The sequence below is a fragment of the Tinamus guttatus genome, unplaced genomic scaffold, assembly GCF_059628265.1.
Source record: "Tinamus guttatus ecotype Peru unplaced genomic scaffold, ASM5962826v1 Tinamus_guttatus_pri_ptg000172l, whole genome shotgun sequence".
Classification (NCBI taxonomy): domain Eukaryota; kingdom Metazoa; phylum Chordata; class Aves; order Tinamiformes; family Tinamidae; genus Tinamus; species Tinamus guttatus.
Window position 1 is genome coordinate 3510535 of NW_028288706.1, and position 20695 is coordinate 3531229.

At 54.1% G+C, this 20695-nt stretch overlaps 1 protein-coding gene across 2 annotated transcripts in view; it reads right to left on the bottom strand.

The window, feature by feature from the left end:
• Positions 1-3883, bottom strand: part of LOC104571220 (syntaxin-binding protein 4-like) — a 38888-nt gene extending 35005 nt beyond the window's left edge. For both annotated transcript variants that reach the window (XM_010218303.2, XM_088523027.1), the window contains exons 1-2: positions 3773-3883; positions 1256-1329 (exon numbers count right to left, since the gene is read on the bottom strand). In XM_010218303.2, coding sequence (XP_010216605.2) covers positions 1256-1329; positions 3773-3819 — 121 coding nt within the window. In that variant the 5' untranslated portion in view covers positions 3820-3883. The remainder of the gene's footprint in view (positions 1-1255; positions 1330-3772) is intronic.
• Positions 3884-20695: the final 16812 nt, after the last annotated feature.

A 20695-nucleotide genomic window follows, 5' to 3' on the forward strand; every position in this document is an offset into this window, starting at 1 on the left:
CCTGGATGCTAGCAGCAAACACGAAGGCCACAGGTTCAAAGGTTCACAGAGGCTTCTTTTCTCCAGCTAAAAAAATCTATGGCAGACATGGAGCTTCTGCAAAGACTACTCTGCTAGGTTTCAAGCAGAGAAGGATGACTTGGAAGACTACTGCGTATTTCGGATGTTTCATGTCTGAGAGGACTAAGGAAGCTTATGGTGGCCTTAGAAAAGCTGTATCATTACAGCCTACTACAGCATGTTGCAATACCTTGCCAAGCCCTTAGCTGCTTCTAGCCACAGAGTGATAGAAAAAAAGAACATAGGGACTCAGCAAGGGGACTCTTCAGGGCAGGTATCACCAGCACATCTCTAAGTTGTAGCATCAGCAGCATCTTTGTTGGACTTGGGTCTCTTCCTTTAACAAGCTAATCTAATTCATCAGCTAAAATCCCATCAACTCAACCAACTCTACCTCTGGAGATCAAAATACCATATTCACTGAGCAAAGAACTTACTTTGAACTCCCATATACCTCATGAGTAAAATACAGGGAGAAGAGATCCTGCTGAACCATTCTTCTGCAGCAGAAATACTAGTTACCCAGTCCAAAGCTAGAAACATAGTAAATAATTAACAAATGATCTTAGTTCTCAGGAAACCTAAGCCCTAACCAACATGCGAGCTTGTTTCTCCAAGCTGAAATTATGAATCTCTCATTCTGATGGATAAGACCATCTTTTTTATGCCATTCTATGTCAGCTCAGGTGCCATCCATATGTCACTTTGGTGTCACACAGTGTTACTTGCAGCCATGCTGCTTTTGACAGGTCAGATTGGTATTCACATTGGCCAGCCTGGCTGCACTTCTCAACCGCTGTTGCTCTGCAATCGCGGCAGTGGGTGGAAGACAGAGCCCAGCACAGGTGTGGGTTCTTTTCCACCTTTCCTAGAAGCTCCAAGAAGCTCCAAGCTCCCAGAAATCCTGCTCAGAGAAAGGGCCATCTTGCACTGAGGTCTTGTGCAGCTCTAAGCACTGCAACTGTTCATAGTAAACATAGAATTAATCAGGACTTTGACCTTACTTTAACCTCTTTGCCATGCAAGTTGACATCAGAGGCTTGACCGGCAGGCAGGCACAAGAAGCAGCACTTCTGCAAATGGTCAGACTTCAAATAGGGAGAAGAAATCACAACAAAGGTGCTGGGAATTTGGGGGATTGTTCCTGCTCCCCCAGCGCATGAGGATGTCCCCCGCATAGAGGGGCACTACTCACCCAGCCCATTTGCACAGTCGTAGAAGTCAAAGCAATGCACGACCCGATCCATTCCATACGGTCCCATGAGCGTCCTGCAAGAGAGGAGAGACATCTTTCAGAGGCTAAAATAAGGGAATGCACACGTGCACCAAGCAGGCACACAAGGACTCCCTCACCTTCTCGCCAGGCTTTGAAGGACACAGCCCTACGCAAGTCCATGGTGGCTAAAAACAAGCCCCTTGCCATGAGCTTCCTCCCCAAATTCACCCAAATCAGAGAAACCTGTGCAGAGATGGACATCATCATCATCTCCACCCAGCAAATCTGATGGACCTGTCTGTGATCCGTTACCCCGGATTAATGGGGCTGGACAGCTGTCCAGCTCCATGTAAATGAGATCAGAGCTCGAACCAATATTCCAAGAATAAGCCAGTTTCACAAACACGCACAATCTGTGATGAAGAAAACAGGCGAGAGCCCATTTCCAAGGCTTGGTATCCCATGCACAATGCGCGACAAGGAGAAACAGCCTATTTTGCTGCATCTCTTTCCCTGTCAGGGGAACTGGAAAAAAAACAGGCTGTAATAAGTTTTGCTTTATGTCTTATCAGACTAAGAGCTGAAGTTTTTCACCACAGGCCAAGTCCAGTAAAACAGGAGCTTAACCCTTAGCTTGCTCTGTGCCAAATTGGGATCCTGACCGTTAGGTCTCTCCCTACCCAGCAGCATGAGCTTTGGGAAAGCAGGCACGGCTCCAAGGAGGTGTCACACGTCACCCAAACTGTGTGTTACTCAAGGTACTCGTATCACTCGTATCAGCCAGGTGCTCTCAACTCCCATCCTGGATGATCCCTAGCTCTCATAGAAGTGAGTGAACTCCCAGCACATCCTGAGGAAAAGAAGCCTCGAGCTCTTCGGGCTGTGTGGGAACGAGGGCGGATCTGGCCTTCCTGAGCACCTTCCAGAACAGTGGCACACGGACACCCAGCAACGCAGGCACAGACAAAAGGAGCAAAAATTAATCACTCGCTTTCCAAGACAGCTTCCCTGGCAGGCCCTTCGAGACACATCTGGAAGGGAAGTAGCTTCACGCAAGCAAACAGCCCCGGCACTGGACTTCAGAAACTCCTGCCTTTATTTATTGAGTTTTGAAAGGGAGATTAGAGGCTGCAGATTACATTACTGCTAACTAAAAGTCACCCTAATTTCTTTTTAAGTTTAATTTAGAAACAAAGACCCACTCATTCAAGCCATTGCTTCTCTTCCTCCTGTCAGATCACCCCAGCAGGATCAGTGAGCAAACCAGAGCCACGCGGGCAACAAGACACAGCAGTGTTCTCCTCAAACACTCCCGTTGAGCAATATTTAATTTGCAGGAGCAAAGGTGAGTTTCTGGATCAACATCAGAACCCAAATCTCCACCAGCCTCAGCTAACGAGGGTGAACACCTTGGGCCACGCCATGGTCGTCTGACTCTAAGAGGTCACAAGAAACTTCAAAGAACGTTTCTTCAAACAGAGCACACCTTAAGGGCTTCCAAATATCAAACTAGTCTAAAAGACAGATTTGACAGGAAGTTGCCTCTCCTCATTAAAAATAAAGCATCTTAAAGTTCCTGTAATGTTTCTCATGCTCACAATATCTGATAAAGTAGCTGCCAAGTTATCCACTGTCAGGATGGCAGTGGCAGTGATTCCCGGGAAGCCAGACCAATCTGTGTTCTCTAAAGCTTCAACCCAGCCCCATTAAACAATTGTCCAGGCTTTTCAGAGCATTTTGCATAAATATCAATCAGGAGCAAACAGGAAATAATTCAAGCCACTTAAAAAAAATGAAACATTATGATGGCTTTTGGTAAAACCGATGCCTACTTGATATGATCAAATTTTATCATTAATAAGATGCACAAGCATTGGGGCAGAAACATAAAAGAGTTAGAGATAAAAAAAACCCTCCAAGAGCAAGATCACAGGTGAAAGGGCAGAGAAGGAGCCTTGTTTGCTCCTAAGAAGGAGCATTCAAGAAAATTTCACTTACAAGTGACTGTCCCCTAAATACCCATCACCTCACCTGGGGAATCCAGAAACATAAGAGAAAGTCTTCACAGGAGACAAATAAATCAAACAGAACAGCACGATACGCAGAGCACCAACCCCATCTCTGCATCATTCCTGCTTAATAACCCAGACCCCTTTTCTTCACGGCAGGAGACACAAAACCAAAGGATCCTGCACGCGCCCCCAGTCAGGGGAATCTCACGGTCAGGGTTAAGGCACCACGCGCTGCTGAAAAGTGAAGCTTCCTTCCCATTTCATTCTCTCAGCTTTCCACTGCAAGCAAATAAACCCTGCCAAAGAAAACCCCCTTCCCGAGGAAACCCCGGCACAGCCGAGCAAAACCCCCTTGCCAAGGAAACTCGCTTTGCACCGGGAAGACGCCCTGGCCTGCGCTGCGGCGGCCGATACGAGGCGCGAGAGCCGTCCCGCACCTGCTCCCCTCGTCCTCGCGCGCCGGCCCCGCCGCCCGCGGCGTTACCTGCTGATGATGATGGCTCCCTTGTAAAGGATGGAGACGGCGGGCATCTTGCTGGGAGCCGTGTGGCGACAGCCCAGCCCCGCCGCGCTCGAGCCACTCTGATTTGGCAGGAATCCGTTAAAGCGATGAAAAAAGGGGAGGGGAGGGGAGGGGGTCACATGGTCTCCCCGTATGCATGTTAATTCCACCCAACATTAACACAGATCAGCTAAAAACATCTCCAACTTTAGATTAAAGCTTACGCAAGCCAAACAAAGCCAACGCGGCCGCTCGCGGTGCCCTCCCGCGAGCAGGGAGGGCTCCCGGGAACGCGGCGCTGCCACCCTCGCCGCACGGCCACGGGATGCTCCTTTGGACACGTCCTGTTGCTCGTCCTCGGGAACATCCCCTCTGGGGCCAAGAGGCAGCGCTCCGGGTAGGACATTTGCTCCTGCCATCTCCAAAGGCTTAGAATCTGCAGTAAAGCTTTGGAAGTAATAACAGACTGTAGCACTTAGGATTTTTTTTTCTTTTAGCATCTTTTCCAGTCCACAGCATTTCCTCCTTAACACAGAGCGAATTCAGCTGTTCCAGTGTCCGAGGTCAGAGTAGGACTTGCCCTTAGACAACCTCTTCACCCACCCCTGTCACAGCACATGACCCTGGCAGAGAAGCAGCACAACCCCTGTTCTACAGGGCAAGGAAACTGAGGCAAAAAAATGAGATTATCCAGGGTTGTACAGAGAGCAGAGGCAGACCTGGAACAACTGATCTGTGGCACTTTGTGGAGTGATGAGGGTTTCCCACAAAAAAGGGGGCTTTTCTTGGGCCAGAGACAGCAGGGGAGACAGGAGGGCAGAGGTCCTGCCTCTCCCTACCCCTGCCAGCACTTGTGGACAGCCCTGCAGGTGCCTGGAACAAGCTGCTGACTGTTAATATTGTCCTTTTCTCACTGCTCACAGCACTCTGTGCAGGCTCCGGGCCCGGCATCAGTAGCTGTACATCAGCATAGATCAGCTGGTGATTTCACACAGACACAGTTGCTTATAACTGCAGACTCTTTGCTAAATATTTGCTTCTACTGCATGCTATTGGGCATTACTTTCCCCATTAATGAACGATTAGTTTTATTAGCAGGAATTTTCCCAGTGGCCACATGAAATTGCCCTGCATGAAATCTGGGTACTTAGAAAACAACGAAGAGTGTGAAAGGTTTTCTTTTAATTGCTGCTTTAAGCAATTTCCATTTGGGTGCATTTTGATGCAATATTAAAAAGCAGAACAGACTCTTTTGGTTGCCGAAGCTCTCTAAAAATTCATCTAGCTGCAAGATCAAAATCTTGATAAATAATGCCCAACGAGACTTCAAACGTAGAGGTATCTAACAATACATATTTGCTTATTGCAGTAATTATCTTATATCCACATAAAGGCTTTTGTTTAAGAGACTGGGAAATAAATCAGAATAAGCAAGAGGTGTTTTGCTACTTCCCAGTCTATTGGATGTCCAAACCCTCCCTTCAGGGTGTCCAAGAGCCTCACAGGAGCAACCACCCTCCCAGCAACCCCACTACATGGAAATGCAGCTTCCCTTCCCATCTTGCAAATGGCAACCAGGACACAGAGAAGCTGCAGACAAACCTCACTAAGGCAGCAAGGACTTCTTCCTTCCCTGCTGCTTGAGGTCCCACCTTCACAAGGGTTTCAGGGGATCAGAGTGTCCGGCTGCCTGGTGGGTTTGACCTAACAAATCAAGGCTACCAAGAAAGTCTTGCAGCAAGTTAGATCCATTAATTTACCTCCCGTTCAGGTGCTTCTTCCTAGCTCACCTCCCTTTGCAAAGAGCTGGCCCTTACCAGGACACAATTCCCTTAAAAACATTCCCTTCAAGCAGCAGGAATCAGCATGGTGCCCAGCTCAGGCTGTCTTGCTTAGCAGCTCATTTGCAAATGGGTATTTGAACAGACCCAGACCTTTCCTCCTCCTGCTGGTTCCACTAACAATCATACTGGAAATCCTCTAACACACTAGTAATCCTGCCAGTCACAATACGGGAATCTTTCCATCTCACCACTAAAACTCATTACATGGCTGGTTTCATACAGCCTAGGGAGGTCCTTGGAGACTCTGCTAAGAAAATAATTCACCAAATGAACCCTGTGACTCATAGGCCAGAACCTCAGCTGGGATAAATCAACTCTGCTGAAGTCAAGGGATGGTGCAAATGCTGGAGGCAGCTCTGCAAGAACAGGAAAGCTCTGACCAACATGGGCTTCAGAAGGGTCAGTTTGGTGGCATCAGGTCACTCTGTCTCCAAATGGGGAGAAAACAGGAGAATTCCCCTCCCTTGCAATTCAGGAAAGGGTCATCCACCCCTATTTCTAAGTGTTGGGGAAATTTTTCATGCTTAACAACAAGCAGACATGTGTGACAGGGCCTCAGGTTTGGGGGTTGATGGTGTTTTAGATTTTTAAATAAACAGCTGAGTGCAAGGAGTATGAGTTAAGTATGAACTAATATCACTGGAAGGACAGACTGTAAACCTGTACTTGCATTTCCACTTTTTATAAAAAATAGCATTTTTCTTCTATGTAAAAGCAGGACCACAGGACAAAAAAAAATGCTGATAGCAAAATGCAGCACAAATCAGACATTTCCAATACATTTTTGTACAAGACCATGAACCTAAGAAAAGAAACAAGTGGCAGGAAGCAGCACAGAAAGAAAGCAGGTTACATACCGGTGACTGGGTCTGTTATAGTTGCACTCTTCCCCCATGCTACTGCCAATCAGCAGAATTGCCTCTTCCTGCCAGGAAGCAAGAAGGTAAAACAGGCTGTTACGTTGAGTTAACAGAATGTTGCACACACCTTCCCTGCCTCCTGTCAGAAGCACCTGAAAAGTCTGGCTGGACTTACCTGCCCAGCCCACATTGCTCATGGCTAAGCAATGAGTCTTCTCCAAAACATCAAACTTGGACCTCTGCCGTCTTAGACAAGATGGTCTAATCACAGGAGGAAGAGTCATATGCTTCTAGGTTTCAGAAAGAGGAGCAGAGATGAGGATGACTGCAGCAAGGGCAATGAACAGTGAAGTACTCTTGTCATACACATCTCCCCTAGCAATTCCTGCCAGACTACAAGCAAACAGTGCTGGGAGCAGCCAGCCTACAGCGGGTGCAGGTCTTGCAATCCTTGCAATCACTGCATGATCAACACAGGGAAAGAGAGATGTAGACTGGAGAATTAAAAGTTGTGTGGCAAGACATTGCTCAAGACTGATATCTTGCAAATATACTTTTACAAATCTTGCAAATGTACTTTTACTTGAAACTGAGGGGTGCTCTGAGCACTCTTGCTAACCAAACCACTCCTTCCAGGCTGCCTGCTAAGGTGGAATGACCTTCGGGTTGTGCTAAAGCCATACAAGCAAACAGAGCCATTGGTCTTCATAGTTTCAGCCCCAACACTGAGGCTAAAACCCAGGAAGTCTTTCCCCTGTATTTCTTTTCATGTATCAGCTTTCAGAACCAATTGATGGGGAAGACCTAGAGAACTAGCCAAGTTGTCTAGCCCAAGCATCTAGGTCTTCCACACTGTCGTAAGTCCCTTTGCCACTGCTCATTCCAACTCCTCTAGCAGAGGTCAGGGCTACTTGGAAGATGCACCTAGTCTGAAACCAGTGCAAAAAGGGACATCTGCAGTGCTTCAAGTGAGATGCCTGCCTGCCGAAAGGAAACAGATTCCCCCGTTTCCTTGATTTAGCAAGAACAGCACATGTTCCTGAGCCAGAGCGGGGCTGTTTGCCCCGGGCCGCACACAGCCTCTCAACTTCCAACAGCTGATCATTTCCAACCTTGGATTTCCATGGCGTTAGGTACCTTTTAGAATGCCTGCAAACTCCAGGAGAAAGATGCTTTCTTGTGCTTTCTCCACCCCGAGTTTTCCCAGCAGCACACTTCAAATTTTAAAGTCCCTTTGGATTTTTTCTTAAGTAGCAATTACATAATCCTTTCTGCACCTAGGCAAGAAGTGCATTATGTTGAGGGAGATCTGGCCTCAAATATCTCTACCTTTCATTTCCTAGGGCAGGAGATTTTAGCTTTCCTGCTGTAGAAAGCACAGCTAGGAGCTGCAAGATCTATAAAGTTACAGCAGGGATGCAACAAAATTCATGAGAAATCTCTTTTTTATCTAGTAAGAAGTTCTGAGCAGATGGTGCAATTCCCTGCTAAGTTATTATCCTACTCTTCTAAAAGCATTAGTCAAAGAACTTCCTGGGAATACCTAGGGGCAACATATGGGTAGTGCAGTCCTTAGGCTGTCTCTGGATAGGAATCTCTTTATTTCTTCCTTTGTTTGTCTTCTGCCTCCATTCTTCCCTGCTTCCTGGGAAAGGGCAGCATGAACTTGGACACGGAAGACCCCCACAGATTCACACTGATAGATCACAGAGGCAAGAAAAGCCAGAGGAAAGGCAGCAGTGCTCAGATGTACTTTCATGTCATGGATGTTTCCTTGGATCTTGCAGGCAGCTACTCACTGCTTTCAGTACTAGCAGGTCGTAAATAGAGAATCACAAGATTGTGATAAAAGAGTCACAAAGCAAACAAAAACCACTCGCACAGGAGCAAAAGAAAGAATGAGGAGATAAAAAGCAGAGTAGAGAGATGCACCTCTGGCAGAAATACATGGCAAAATGAAACAGATGAGGGGGAAAGGTGCTGTCTCCACAAGGACGTGGAGGCTTTCGGCCCTGCCAGCAAACCAAGAGGCAGCTTGTGGTTCACTGGCCCCTGCCAGCCACTCACCTGGGCAGCAGGACACAACCGCCCATGCCAGGGACATGTCCCTTTCCCAGCACCTGCGACTGCCCAGGGGATGGGTCCCTTTGTCAGCACTGACCTCAGGGCCCGAGTGTGTCCCCTGCTCCAGGGATGCCACATTCCTAACAAGGCTGGGATGCAGCTGCTCCCTCTGGGAAGCGGCAGCAGAGCTTGGCCCCACTCCCAGCCTGTGCCAACCCCAGCAGGAGCGGGGACTGCTCTGGCAGTGCCCCGAGCAGCTGGGCCCACGGCCCGGGCCGGCACTTACTCAATCACCATGCAACACTCGTTCCATGGCAAAACAACCCAGTGTGGGCTGCAGAGGCGTGTGCTTCCCCTCTGAGAGCAGAAAATGCAGCCAGGCTGTTTCCAGGATCCATTACAGAGCATTGATTTTTTAAAATAAACCACCTACTCAAAGGTGAAGCAGCAAGTGCGCATGCTCGTGTTGTCACAACGTAGCCCGCACCATTTTCATAAATGTCACCCATGAAGCAGCTGCAAACGAACTCCTAAGATCCAGGGCATTCATGGACAAGCAGGGAACAAACCAACTGCCCGGGTTACTGGTGGGCACGGAGAGGTGCCTGGTTCCTCCGAGCAAGCCCAGAACACGGCAGCCCTGGGAGGGAGCGCAAAGGGGCAGCAGGTCACCCGCATCACAGGGCGCTCATGCACGGCCCCACCGAGCTGTTCCCACATGGGACAGGGAGCAAACCAAGAGACAAAAGCCCCAGAGGCTACGCAGAGAAGCTCCGTGCGGCACCCAACAGCCCCCGGCGCGGGTGCCCCCCCAGTCTCCATAGCTACCGCCGTTTGCATCACGCTCGCCCTAATCGCCAGCCGCGCCGGGGGCGAGAGCAGATTAACCAGCCCTGGCATCGCACGGGATGACCCTTCCCTTGAGCCAGGAGCCCTGCGTTTAACCAGCTGGGGGCCTGGAGTGACCCCTGCAGAGGCTCCCACTGCAGACGGGCTCCCGCTGTGCCCAGGGAGGGCTGGGTGGCAGCATTCCCTGCTGCCGCTCATGCCGCCCCACGGCCATGGGGCGGCTGGCCCTGCTGCAGTGGCAGGGCACGCTGCCCGCGCAGGGCTGGCACTCCAGGCTCGGCTCTGCAAAGGAGCCTCGCAGGAGCGTGGCGGGACCTGCGATGCCGAGCGCCAAGGCTGCTGCCGCCCCACTGCAGCTGCAGCGCCGACACCGTCACCCGTCTAGTGTGAGCTGGACCTCCAGAGCTGCCTTGCCCTGCAGTGTCACCTCCGCATCCGCCCACACAACATCCTCGTGGGGAGAGCTGGTACTGGGCTCTCAGCTACACCGAGATACAGGTGTCCCATCACTTCTTTGAGGTGTAAAGACCTACAGCACAACAGAATACCCAGGCACGCCAGGCTAGCGAGGTGTCAGGCACAGCCAGTGCCGCACTGCAGCACCACAGCTGACCCCTCGGCAAGGCAGGGCTGGAGACGGCAGCCTTCCCCGCGCTGCTCCGGCTCACCAAGCGCCTCCAGCCACTAACAGCGCTGCAGAAAACACCGGGATGTGCAGATAATAAATAACCTTTACACTCAGGACAGGAGCTGCGCTGGGCAGTGACCTGCTGTGCTGCCTCTCCCGACATCCCCTCTTCCCTGGGTGGCAGCAGCACAACCAGCCGCAGAAGGAGGCAACAAGCAGCCTCCTGCAGCACCGGTGCCAAGCAAGCGCCCAGCAGCTTTAGCAGCCCTGCTTTGGGTTCCTGCTCCACCATCCTCCCCACCTGTGAGATAGGGCAGCTCTCCTGACTGCCAAGTAAATCCCAGGTGTTGCAATTCAGAGCAAGTGTCTCCTTGAGTGTTCTCATCCGCTGGAGTTAGCAACGGGCAGGGCAGAAGCAGACAGAGGCTGCTCTCAGCCTCGAGTTCTTCTACACAGGGTCCCAAGGAGATGAGACACCTGCAGCCAGGGGGGACCAGCAGCACCCAGGAGGCAAGAGGAGCAATGCCTGGAGCAGCAGACAGACCACACAGGAATGTCCTGTTTGAATAGAGCAAGTCCTCAGGATCCAGACAGGCTGTTGGGCATCCTCACATCACTGTCTGTTCCCCACAGGCACCTTCCTCCTCCCCGATCTCCTTACAGACCTCTGTGCTCCTCTGACCCCTTCTTCTGCAAGCAGAGGGATGCTCCTAGGGACAGGGAAGCCCAGGGGATAGAAGAGGACTGCAGAAGGGCAGCTACTGCTTCCCACCCAAGTCTTCACGATCACAAATGCATCCACACTTTCCCCAGGTGGACAATTAAGTCCTGGCCACTCATTCACACCTGCCTTCTCATCACCATGGAGCCCCTTCCTTGCAGCAGGGCTCAGTCTTCCAAACCAAGTGGAAGGAACTTCCTCAGAGGGAAAGCTTCCCTGCCCCATCCTAACAACCCACTTCTCAATCACCCTCATTGCCTTCACCTGGGTGGCCCTTCCCCCTTGTCTCCTGCAGCCACAGAGGGCTCTAAGGTGGTGGCTCCTTTGTGTCCCATGCAGTGGCTGGTGCTCATTCACTGAGCTAATTCACATCTGAACCAAAGTACACCTTTTCAGGCTAATGATTGAGATGTGAGCAATTTTAAAGTCAAAATTAGAAGTTTTGCAGTGGTTACCTTTTCCAACTGAGAAAGCAAGATGTTTTAATCCTAGGCTGAACATAAACCACTGCATCCTTCAAGAAGGAAGGGCCCCCTGTTCTTGTGCTTTTAGATCATGACCAAGCACCAACCAGACACTATATTGAGCCACAAGCAGGTGGAGTTGCAATTTCTTACTGCATGTCAGGAGTTTCAGCTCTTTAGTTACCATTGTGGCCCTCTAAACTTTGCCCCATCTCTCAGTATCCTTCTTGGCTAGAGGATTTCTTCAGTACAAGGGATTCTTCTCAGTGAACCTCTGCTGTATGAAAGCAGGTCTCCAAACTGAGGTAGTCACCTCTACCCCCATATAGACAGGCACTTCCAGAAGGGAATCAATCCTTCCTAAAACATGAAGTCAGCTGACAGGAACCATTTTGTGGAGGTGCTTCCCTACCAGAGCACACAGGCCCACAAGCAGTCTCCTACTAATGCTGTCCCAACATATGGTTTTGCTCTTCCCAAGGAGAGCACCAGATGCCTTCAGAAGGATGAAATCCCACACTAATTAATGAGTGTGAAGAGAGAAGGCCCTCACACTCCTGGTCAAGACTGTTAGAAAGATAGCATATATTTTACAGGCCAAAGAAACTTGGGGAGAGGTTGAGAGTCTTTTAAAAGCGGACAGACTTCCTTCCGCTTCCCTCCATTGATTTGGAGGGCTTCATTTCCTACTTCAGAAATCTTTGGTTCCAGAAAAGAACCCACCTTCTTTAATTACCTCATGCTACTGCAATCAAGAAAACAGGTGTCAGCAAGGTCAAGCTGAGTCCAAAACTTCACCAAAACACTTTGGCAAAGTCAAGGCCATGCATCCAGTAGGGAAAGTGTTTTATAAGTCCGGTACCTATCAACATCTGTTTCAGCCCGAGCGACCGGATGTATTTACTTGAGATCAAAATTAAATCAAACTAAATATAATCTGGAAAGCTCTAACAAGCTCCTTTCGCGCTCAATCTGTTCTAACAGGACTGAAACCCCCAGCATGGCTGGCATTTCACACGCAGGGAAGCTTCTTCCTTGTGTCTCTAATCTGTTGCTCTGCTTCGCTGAAAGCCAGGGATTGGGGATTTGCACTGCAGTCCAAATTTGGGCTTCAGTTCATGGAAATATGGTTTCCTGGAACAGAGTCTGAAGCTCAGTGACTCTGCAGGGTCAGTATAATTAATATATTATCAACTTAAAAGCAGGGACTGTTGAGAAAGAAGAGTTCAAGCCCCCTGCAAACTGTCCTGAGCTTGTCCTAAGTCCTCTCCATGCCACGCAGCTTAACCAGGGACTGTCCTGTCACCTCAGGAAAGGGAAGGACGAAGGAAACATTTTCTTTCTAAAGGAGCAGAATCTCTGAAGCACCTGTGCGTAAACCATGGCCAAGCCTCACACATGAACCAATGCATGCTCTTTCCAGCTCATCCAGTGCAACTAGACCTCTTCTTGCTTGTTTTTCACCTGCTCCTTCCAGCAGTTGCACAAGCCAAGCCAGTTACTCCCGAGGGCTGCAGAGCAGCGGCGTGCCAAGCCACAGCTCCTCTGCTCAGTGAGGAGCCAACCGAGAAACCACCACACAAGGAACTGCCTTGCTCTGCTCCAGGACTTCTCCTTCTCACCAAGGGAGGCTCTGCTCCGAGCTGCCACCACCACAGGACATGAAGGACCAGCTAAAACCTCTGTACCATGAGCATCGCCTGAGGTGACACAGAGCTGCAACGATTTCTTGATGCTAATCTCTTGTCTAGTTACAACTCAAAATACGAGGACTTGGGCTTTGTGAGCGCTTACACCAGTAGTACTCACTGAATCAAAGTATTTGTTCAATTGCAGTTAATCTGCTTGACTTGTTCCCAGCACGCAGGTCATCACCAACTGCACAGTGACACAGCCACATGCGGTGCCCGATGAGGGCAAGTAGGGAATTCGGTGCTGGGGTGTCCGTTCGGGTGCAGTCCTGTGAGATGGTGTGAGTGGGCATGCGCTCAGAAATCCCACACACACTTACACAGACATCATCTCTCCCAAAAACTCAAAGGAGCCTCTTTCACATGGCACAAGTTCTGCAACATCTCCAAATAACAAATTTGTTCAGAAGAGAGATTCACAAATACCATTAAATATTAGTCAAAAACAATAGTGACCAGCATAAATCATTCAGTTACTCTTCAGTGGGCAAATCAGACATACCAAGGGTTAACAGGATTATAAATCTCCCTACGCTTCTCAATCCCTCAGTCATAGGATTTGACTGCTTATAACTTAAGAGTAGCAGGTTGGTGCTACCCGTGCAGGGAGCCAACAGCTCCGGTGCCCTCCCGCCCTGGGCAGGGACCTCAGCTCCCTTGGCCAGGGTACCAATAGCATCTGTTAGAGCCTCTGGTGAGCAGCAGATTAATCGGAGGAAAAATATATATAGAGAGATGAACAAAGGCGGGAAACTAGCCCAAAACAAATACCAGTGAATCCAAAGTCTAAATAAAATGGAAGAGACAAAAAGAGGCAGGAAATAGCTGGGTGCAGAGAGCTGTGCAAAGTGAGGCCTTTTGGGAAAGAGACACTTGCACAGACTATGCTACAAGCCTAGGCTGCAGAGATGCTTGCCCAGAGCAGAACAGCAAGGTACTGAGAAGAAAGGGGAGGAAAGGAAATCCTTGGGAACAGGTTTCTGTAACACCAGCTCACTGGGCCTTTCCATCTGTGCACACAGACTGCAGCTTTGCAAACATTTTGCTCAGAACACGAGCTGTGAAGAGCTTTGGTCTGTCCTCATGATGCAAATGCCCCTATGTCAAAGCATAAATATTGATGCAAACTATAAAAGCAATAGCAGCAATAGGAAGTGGAAGAGGGGGAAGCTCTGTGCCATGAGCAGCCAGATCACATGTGCCGAGGAGCCCACAGGTAGGGGTAGTGTGGGCAGACCCCACTGCACTGTCCTGCATGCTCAGGGCATGCTGTGGGGTCCCAGTGCATGGCCATCACTGTGGACTGTCAGTCTAGCATCCTCAACAGCAAAACGGACCTGCACGTGTCCATGGGCTGTGTGAGGGTCCTGCACGAAAACCAGCTTTGCGGAGCTCACGCACAGCCACTGGAGCAGAGCAGGAGACATGTCCAGAGGCATGGGTCAGGCCCAGGAACCCTCTGAGGAAGTCAAGGGGATGTGGTGGCCCAGTCACAAGGGGTCCTTATGAACAGCTAGAGCCCCATGTCCCCTCTGCAGGGCAGGGCACCAGGGAGGTCCCACTCATGTTTATATATAAACTTATATTCCAGATTCACAATAATCTCTTAATCAGTGGCAGATCAGGGCCATATTTATCAGAGGGCAGAGGGAGGTGGGATCTCCCCTGCCATCTGCTTGCTGCCCTCCGCACCATCCCCGTGTGGCAGCCCCACACAGGCGGCACGCGCCGCACACGAGGCCCGGGCGCCGCAGGCCCTGCCCTGCGCGGGGCAGCGCTGCCTCTCCTCTGCCGGCCTCCAGCCGCCCAACGCGCCGCGCAAAGCCAGTTTGGAGCTAGCAAGCCCAACCCAGCACGTGAGCGACGTTCCCACACGGGAATAGCCTGTGACTGATTTCCTTGGGAGCCTGGGAGAGCAGAGCTCACAGGGGCACCAAGCCCTGCTCACAGCCCCAGCACACTCAGAGATGTCACAGTGCCACTAGACACAGGTGCAGTGCCTGCCCCGGATCACGGCCCTATGGCCTCAGTACCACAGTGGTACCAGCGACCCTGCACCCGACAGGGTCAGGCCGTCTCATGCACAGGAAGCTCAGGGCAAGAGCAGCAGCCCCACTGATGGTGCCGGACCCCAGCCCTGCCTACCTGTCTGCCCCACAACCCCCAAGGGGGCAGCAGGACTGGGCCAGGGGAGATGGCACCATCAAGCCCTGTGGTAGCCCCACAAAAGCAGCAGCCATTGTCTCCTCACACGAGCAGCCACCCTGTCAAGCTCTCCTGCCCCCAGCAGGACCCCAGCTCCACACCACTGGCACCACAGGGTAGGGACACAGCCTCTCCAGCAACCTCCCACACTGCCCCAGCTCCAAGGAAAGCAGGGCCCCACACGCAGCACAGCACCCGCTTCCCAGCCCGCGGTGACACCAGCTCCCGAGGGAGGCAGCACTGGCCGCCATGCCCCGCCAGGCTCACCCTGCGCCGCAGCCAAGCGCTTGCAGCCGAGCAGGCACCACAGGGGCCCAGCACCACCTCCCACAGCCCCCACCAGAGCCCAGGCCACCCCCTCCTCCAGCTGCTGCTGCTTGTAAATGATCTCCCCACTTGCATTCAGCTGCGTCTGCGATCCCTGCAGGACGGTGGGCACAGCTGGGTCCTGCCGGCAGGACAGCCTCGGCCCTGGGGCACGCTGCAACACGCCTGGGTCCCCTGTGGGGACCAAGCTCGGTCCAACCCCAGCCCCATTCGCAGGGCCTCCAGGCCGCCCCACTTACCAGTAGATGAGGGAAAGCCCATCAAAGCGCTCGAGGTCCCGGCTGGCCAGCACGCGGGAGGACATGATCCAGGCCGCTGTCAGCCCCGGCGTGGGGCCGCGTGGGCTTCCACCTGCCCAGTCATGGCTCCAGCACGGGGGCCAGCGGCAGCAACGCGGCCCCTCTCCTCAGACAGCGCCCGCCCAGGTAATCGCCCCGTCTTTTAGCCGCAGCGCGACACGTCTAATCCCCGGCGGCCGAGACATGTGATCGTCTCCTGACCCCGCTCCCCCGCGCTAACCCGGCCTCCCAAGTTTGCCCCCGCAGTGCAGCGCAGCGGCCGGGCGCCCCTGCACGCCAGCCCTGCGCCTGCCGCGTCGCCGCCGAGCAGATGTTCTATGATTCTATGATTCTATGATTCTATGATTCTATGATTCTATGTTCTCTGCTTGCTCTAATCCTAACTGGCAGTTCTGCGGCCTCCCGCAGTGCCGCTCACACCCGCCGGGGCTCTGGAGCCTGGCTCCGCTCGTGGTGCCTGTCCCGGCTCTGGCAAGCTGCCCCGTGCCCACAAGCGGTCCCAGAGGGTCACCCGCTAGCTGGCTCCTGGGTGCTGCAGCGGTTGCCCAGGGCCCTTCGTGAAGCCTCAACGAGCCGCGCTATTAAAAGTGGCCGTAGGCGTTGCCATCTGCGCTAAGCTGAGGCTACGGACACGGAGAACCTTCCACTGGCCCCCTCAAGCTCTGGGAGCTCCAGCGCCTGGCCCTTTCCATGCTGTAGTGGCACGAAGGGTTCTCTGTTCATGTCTAAGCATTCAAGCAGCCCTGTGGGTGAGTGGATGAGTGCTGGGAACCCGCACCAGCCATTGCTGCAATGAAGGCATGAGGCTCAGGCCCACTGGCCTCGCTGGGAGCCTCCCTAGCTGCGTGTGGGTCAGGGACAGGACGGGATGGGATTGGCGTGAGCTGGGAGTCTCTGCTGGGCTTTGCACAGCCAGTGGGACCACGGCACGCTCTGCGCCGGGCACGAGGCAAGCACCACACACTGCTTGATGCACGTCTGGTGATGCTGCATCCCCGGACGACGCGCCAGGCCGGACCTGAGCCTGCGGATTAGGGAAGTCACTGGGGATTATGAAATGCATCTGTCTTGGCCATCTCGGCACCATGGGCCCTGACGAGGGCAGCCGGCAGGGCAGCGAGGCCGGGCTGCCCGAGTGCATCACGGAGAGGAGAGGGTGCACTTCCTTGGCTGATCCTGTGTGTCCGACTGAGCCACCAGGATGGATTCAAGTGGGACCTCTCCATCCTACATGGGGATGGTTTCAGGCGCAATGAGATCCGCATGGTTTCCACATCTCAATGTCATCAGCCCTGTCTTACGTGGCTCGGAGCCTTGACGAGCCGCATCGCTCGGGGATGCAACAGTTGTCCAGGTACGTTGGAAATGAGACAGTGGGGGACGTCTCCCCGGCAGGGCAAGGCCGTGTCTTGCTGGAGCTCAGACAGGATGGCGCAGGCTCTTGCTGCATGTGCCACCCGCAGCCACCTCGTGGCCGCTGGCCACCCCAGCTGGCCCCAGACACGGCTTAGCCCTGTGGCCCCAGATGCCCCGTTGGGATGTCTGTCCCAGAGCATCACCCTGCAGCCCTGGACACCTGGGAAAGCTGCAGAAATGAGCTCCTCTTTGATCCCTGTGTTCCTGAGATACAAATTGGAGCTCCTTACCCCTGGGGATGGGGCTCTCCCAGCCCTGCCACCAGGTCGGGGCTCCAGGGACCTGGCCGTGACCGGGGTTAAACCCAGGCACTGGCTGGACACCGGTGCCTCTTCCAGATTCAGGGAAGCACACAACACCCTTGAGTGCCAAAGACACAGCCGAGGAAAAGCCCCCAGAGGTGCACGGGAGCAGGGAGACACAGACGGCGGCTCTGCTGTCCTGGCAGCCCTGGCACCACCACGCTCGCCACCCTGGGACGGGGAGGAAGAGGGGTGCTTAATCTGTGCCGTGACACATTTTCATGCCAAATGAGTCACGCCGCTGGCCTCCTCCATGCCAGCGAGCCGCCTTTGTTTGGCTTGGCTGATAGCACTCGCTTTCGCTTAGTGTTTGTACAATATTTAACTCTGTTGATGACACTTGGGCTGGCAGCAGCCACTTCTCCACCTCGGCCAGGCTCTACCGCGCAGCGGCACCGTGCCAGGGCTCGGCCGGGTGAAGGCTGCTGCTCACCTCCGGAGGAACGAGTGAACTTTATGTTCCCCTTTTTTTGCAGCTGGATACGTCCCTGATGCTCCAAACCCGGGTTGGCCGGGCTGCCCCCGGCCAGGAGCAGGAGCATCCCCAGTCGCAGAGGGAGCGCAGGAGGCTGTGCCCGTGTGGGGCTGCTTCGGAGAAGCAGGGCGACATTCTGGCCTCGTAGCCCACCCTGGGCTGCCTCCCTTACCCAGCAGGACAGGGATTAGCTCAGCCTCCCCCGCCACCCAGGCTTGTCCAAAATTTCCACCCAGGAAAAAACAAAAGAGGTTTTGGCTCATCCAAATATTTTCCCACTAAGCACTCTTGGAAGAAATTTCCTGATTTTTTTCACCGCTACTCCCAATTCCAAGCTGAATCTGTCAGCCCAAACCCAAACCCTCTCGGCTGGGAAATGTCACAGAAAAGCTTGCCAAGAGCTGGCCCTGTTTGCCTCCATGGCCCTGTTTGCCCCAGCTTCTAACCTGCAGCCATCCCATCCTGCTCCGGGTCTGGAACTCTGAGCGAGGGGAGGGTTTATGGTGCCCAGATGCAGAGCCAGTGAGAGGTGAAAGCTCTGGGCTGCTCCCCAACGAGCCAAGTTTGCCCCGTGCTGGGGTTTCCCGCACGCTTTGAGCTCTGCAGCTCTCCAGGGCTCTCGCACGCACAAATGAACCGCGCCGGAGCTGGCAGGAGATTAGGGGGATTAATGGCACAGAGGTCACGCAGGAGGCGAATAAAACAGGAAAGAAGGGAATAGAAAAGAAAAAATATTCCACAGTAGACACAGAGGTTTGCGGGTGGCATGGAGGTTTGCAGGTGACATGGTGCTCACGGCCCGTTCTGCGTCGGGCAGAGCCACCTTGTCCCGTGCGCCGTGGCCGGGCCACGCTGCCACCATTCGCTGTGGGTGCAAAAGCACAAAAAGCAAAAAGTGTCTGCAAGAACAAATAAAAAATAAGCCAAACTATCCGCACTTTTTTAATCCAGATAAAAAAAATCACCCAGGTATATGAAAGGAGGGTGTCTCCTCGCCCACTCCCTGCCTCGGTTCGGGCCACAAGCGGCACCCGCTGCCCTGGTGTTGCTGCCAGGCTGGGGCACCGAGGCAGCCGCGCTGCAGTGGGCGCTGGCGGCACCGTCCCGGCTCGGCGCAGCGGCCAGAGCGGCCTGCGCGGTGACCTCGCTATTAAGACGCAGGCCGGGGCATCTGGGAGAGCGCTAAATATATCTCTGCTCGTCAGAGGCTTTAAGATGCCGCACTGCAGGAGCCTAGGAAACGCGCAGCACAACTGCTGGGGAGGCAGCGGCCACTGCGCCGTCCTCCTCCCTGGCTCCGGCTCCAGGGTGGCAAGGAAGGCCCGTGCTGGAGGGTCGTCCAGCGACTCCTTGCTGCCCTTGCCCCCTGCCTGCCCCAGCACAGGGCTCCCCACGTCTCCACCTCCGGGCTGTGCTTCCCTCCCAGCCTCCGCGGCTCCCACCCCGTCCCACCCCGCTCTTCCCATGCTGAGGTGCAGAGGAACAGGGGGCACGCACGTCCCCCCCTGCACGCTGCAGCATGCCCTGAGGAACCAGCTCTCACTGGTGACCCCGCGCCGGGGGCCTGCGCAGACCAGACAGATGCTGGGGACCTGCGCCAGCAAGGAGCACGTGGGAAGGCCGCCGGCTGCCAGTCAGGAAACTGTCCCTGCCCGCAGGTCTCCTGCCCTTGCAGAGGTGCAACCTCTTGGCTGGAGCTGCAGGGCTCAATCCCCTCCCCACGGGGTCCGCAGCTCATCCCGCAGTTCCCAATCCCATCTGCCAAGGCCCTGGTGCTCCGCGGAGCCGGGAGGGGCTCAGCACAGCTGCGGGTAGCACAGCAGCCCTCACTGGTGAAGGGGGACTCATGGGATCAGAGCACATCACAGCGCATGTGGGAGAAGGACGGAGAGCCAGGAGGAGCTGGGAAGCAGCCCGGGCTGCATGGAGCTTCCCCGTGGCTCCAGCCCAGTCTCCGGCCCAAGGGGGCGGTGGAAGAGGTGCCCCCCGACACCCACGCACACGTACTTGCCCTGCTCGAAGCTGCCTCCCCGCGCCGTGCAGCCGCAGCTGAATCCACGCACGTAGGAAGGTCTCCGCTCGGTGAGAGCCAGCCCGGGGCTCGGGGCTCTGCGTGCTGCAAACGCCGCCGAAAGAGGTGGCAATCCGGCCCGAGCCGGGGATCAGGATCAATAGGTCACAGCCTGCACTGACTTGCCCCCAGAATGAAAATCAGCAGAGGATTTGGGGCTGGTGAGGTAGCGACAATCATGCATGCAGTTGTTTAATCCCAGATGGGCACAAAATCCCTGGATAAAAAGGCCAGAGCTGCTCCTAATTGCGTGGGGCTGGGCGGCAGGGCTGGGCGTGCGGGACCTCGCGGCTGGTGGCCGGGGGAGCTGGCGCCCGCCCTCCCCGCTGCCCCCTGCGCCCCGGGACCGGCTCTAGCAGCATCAGGGAGTGACCCCTGGCAGGTTGGCCCAAGCGCCTGGCAGAGCAGCCTCGCAGGCTGCTTGGTGGGGCCGGAGGGACGAAGGGATGAAGGAGGGATGAAGCGAGGCTCCCTGCGGCCCCGGTGCCCGAGAGCTCGGGAGCACCCACGTGTGGGGTCTTGGTGCCGCTGGCGCCTGGCTGCCCGCTGGGCACAGCCCTGCCTGGCGTCCAGGGGGACAGCCCTGCGCGGCTGCCAGACAGGACGACCAAGGGGGTGCTGGGGCAATGCCGGGTGGTGCTGAGAGCCGGGCAAGCCCTGCAGCCTCCTCCTTTGCAGCCTCCCTCCCT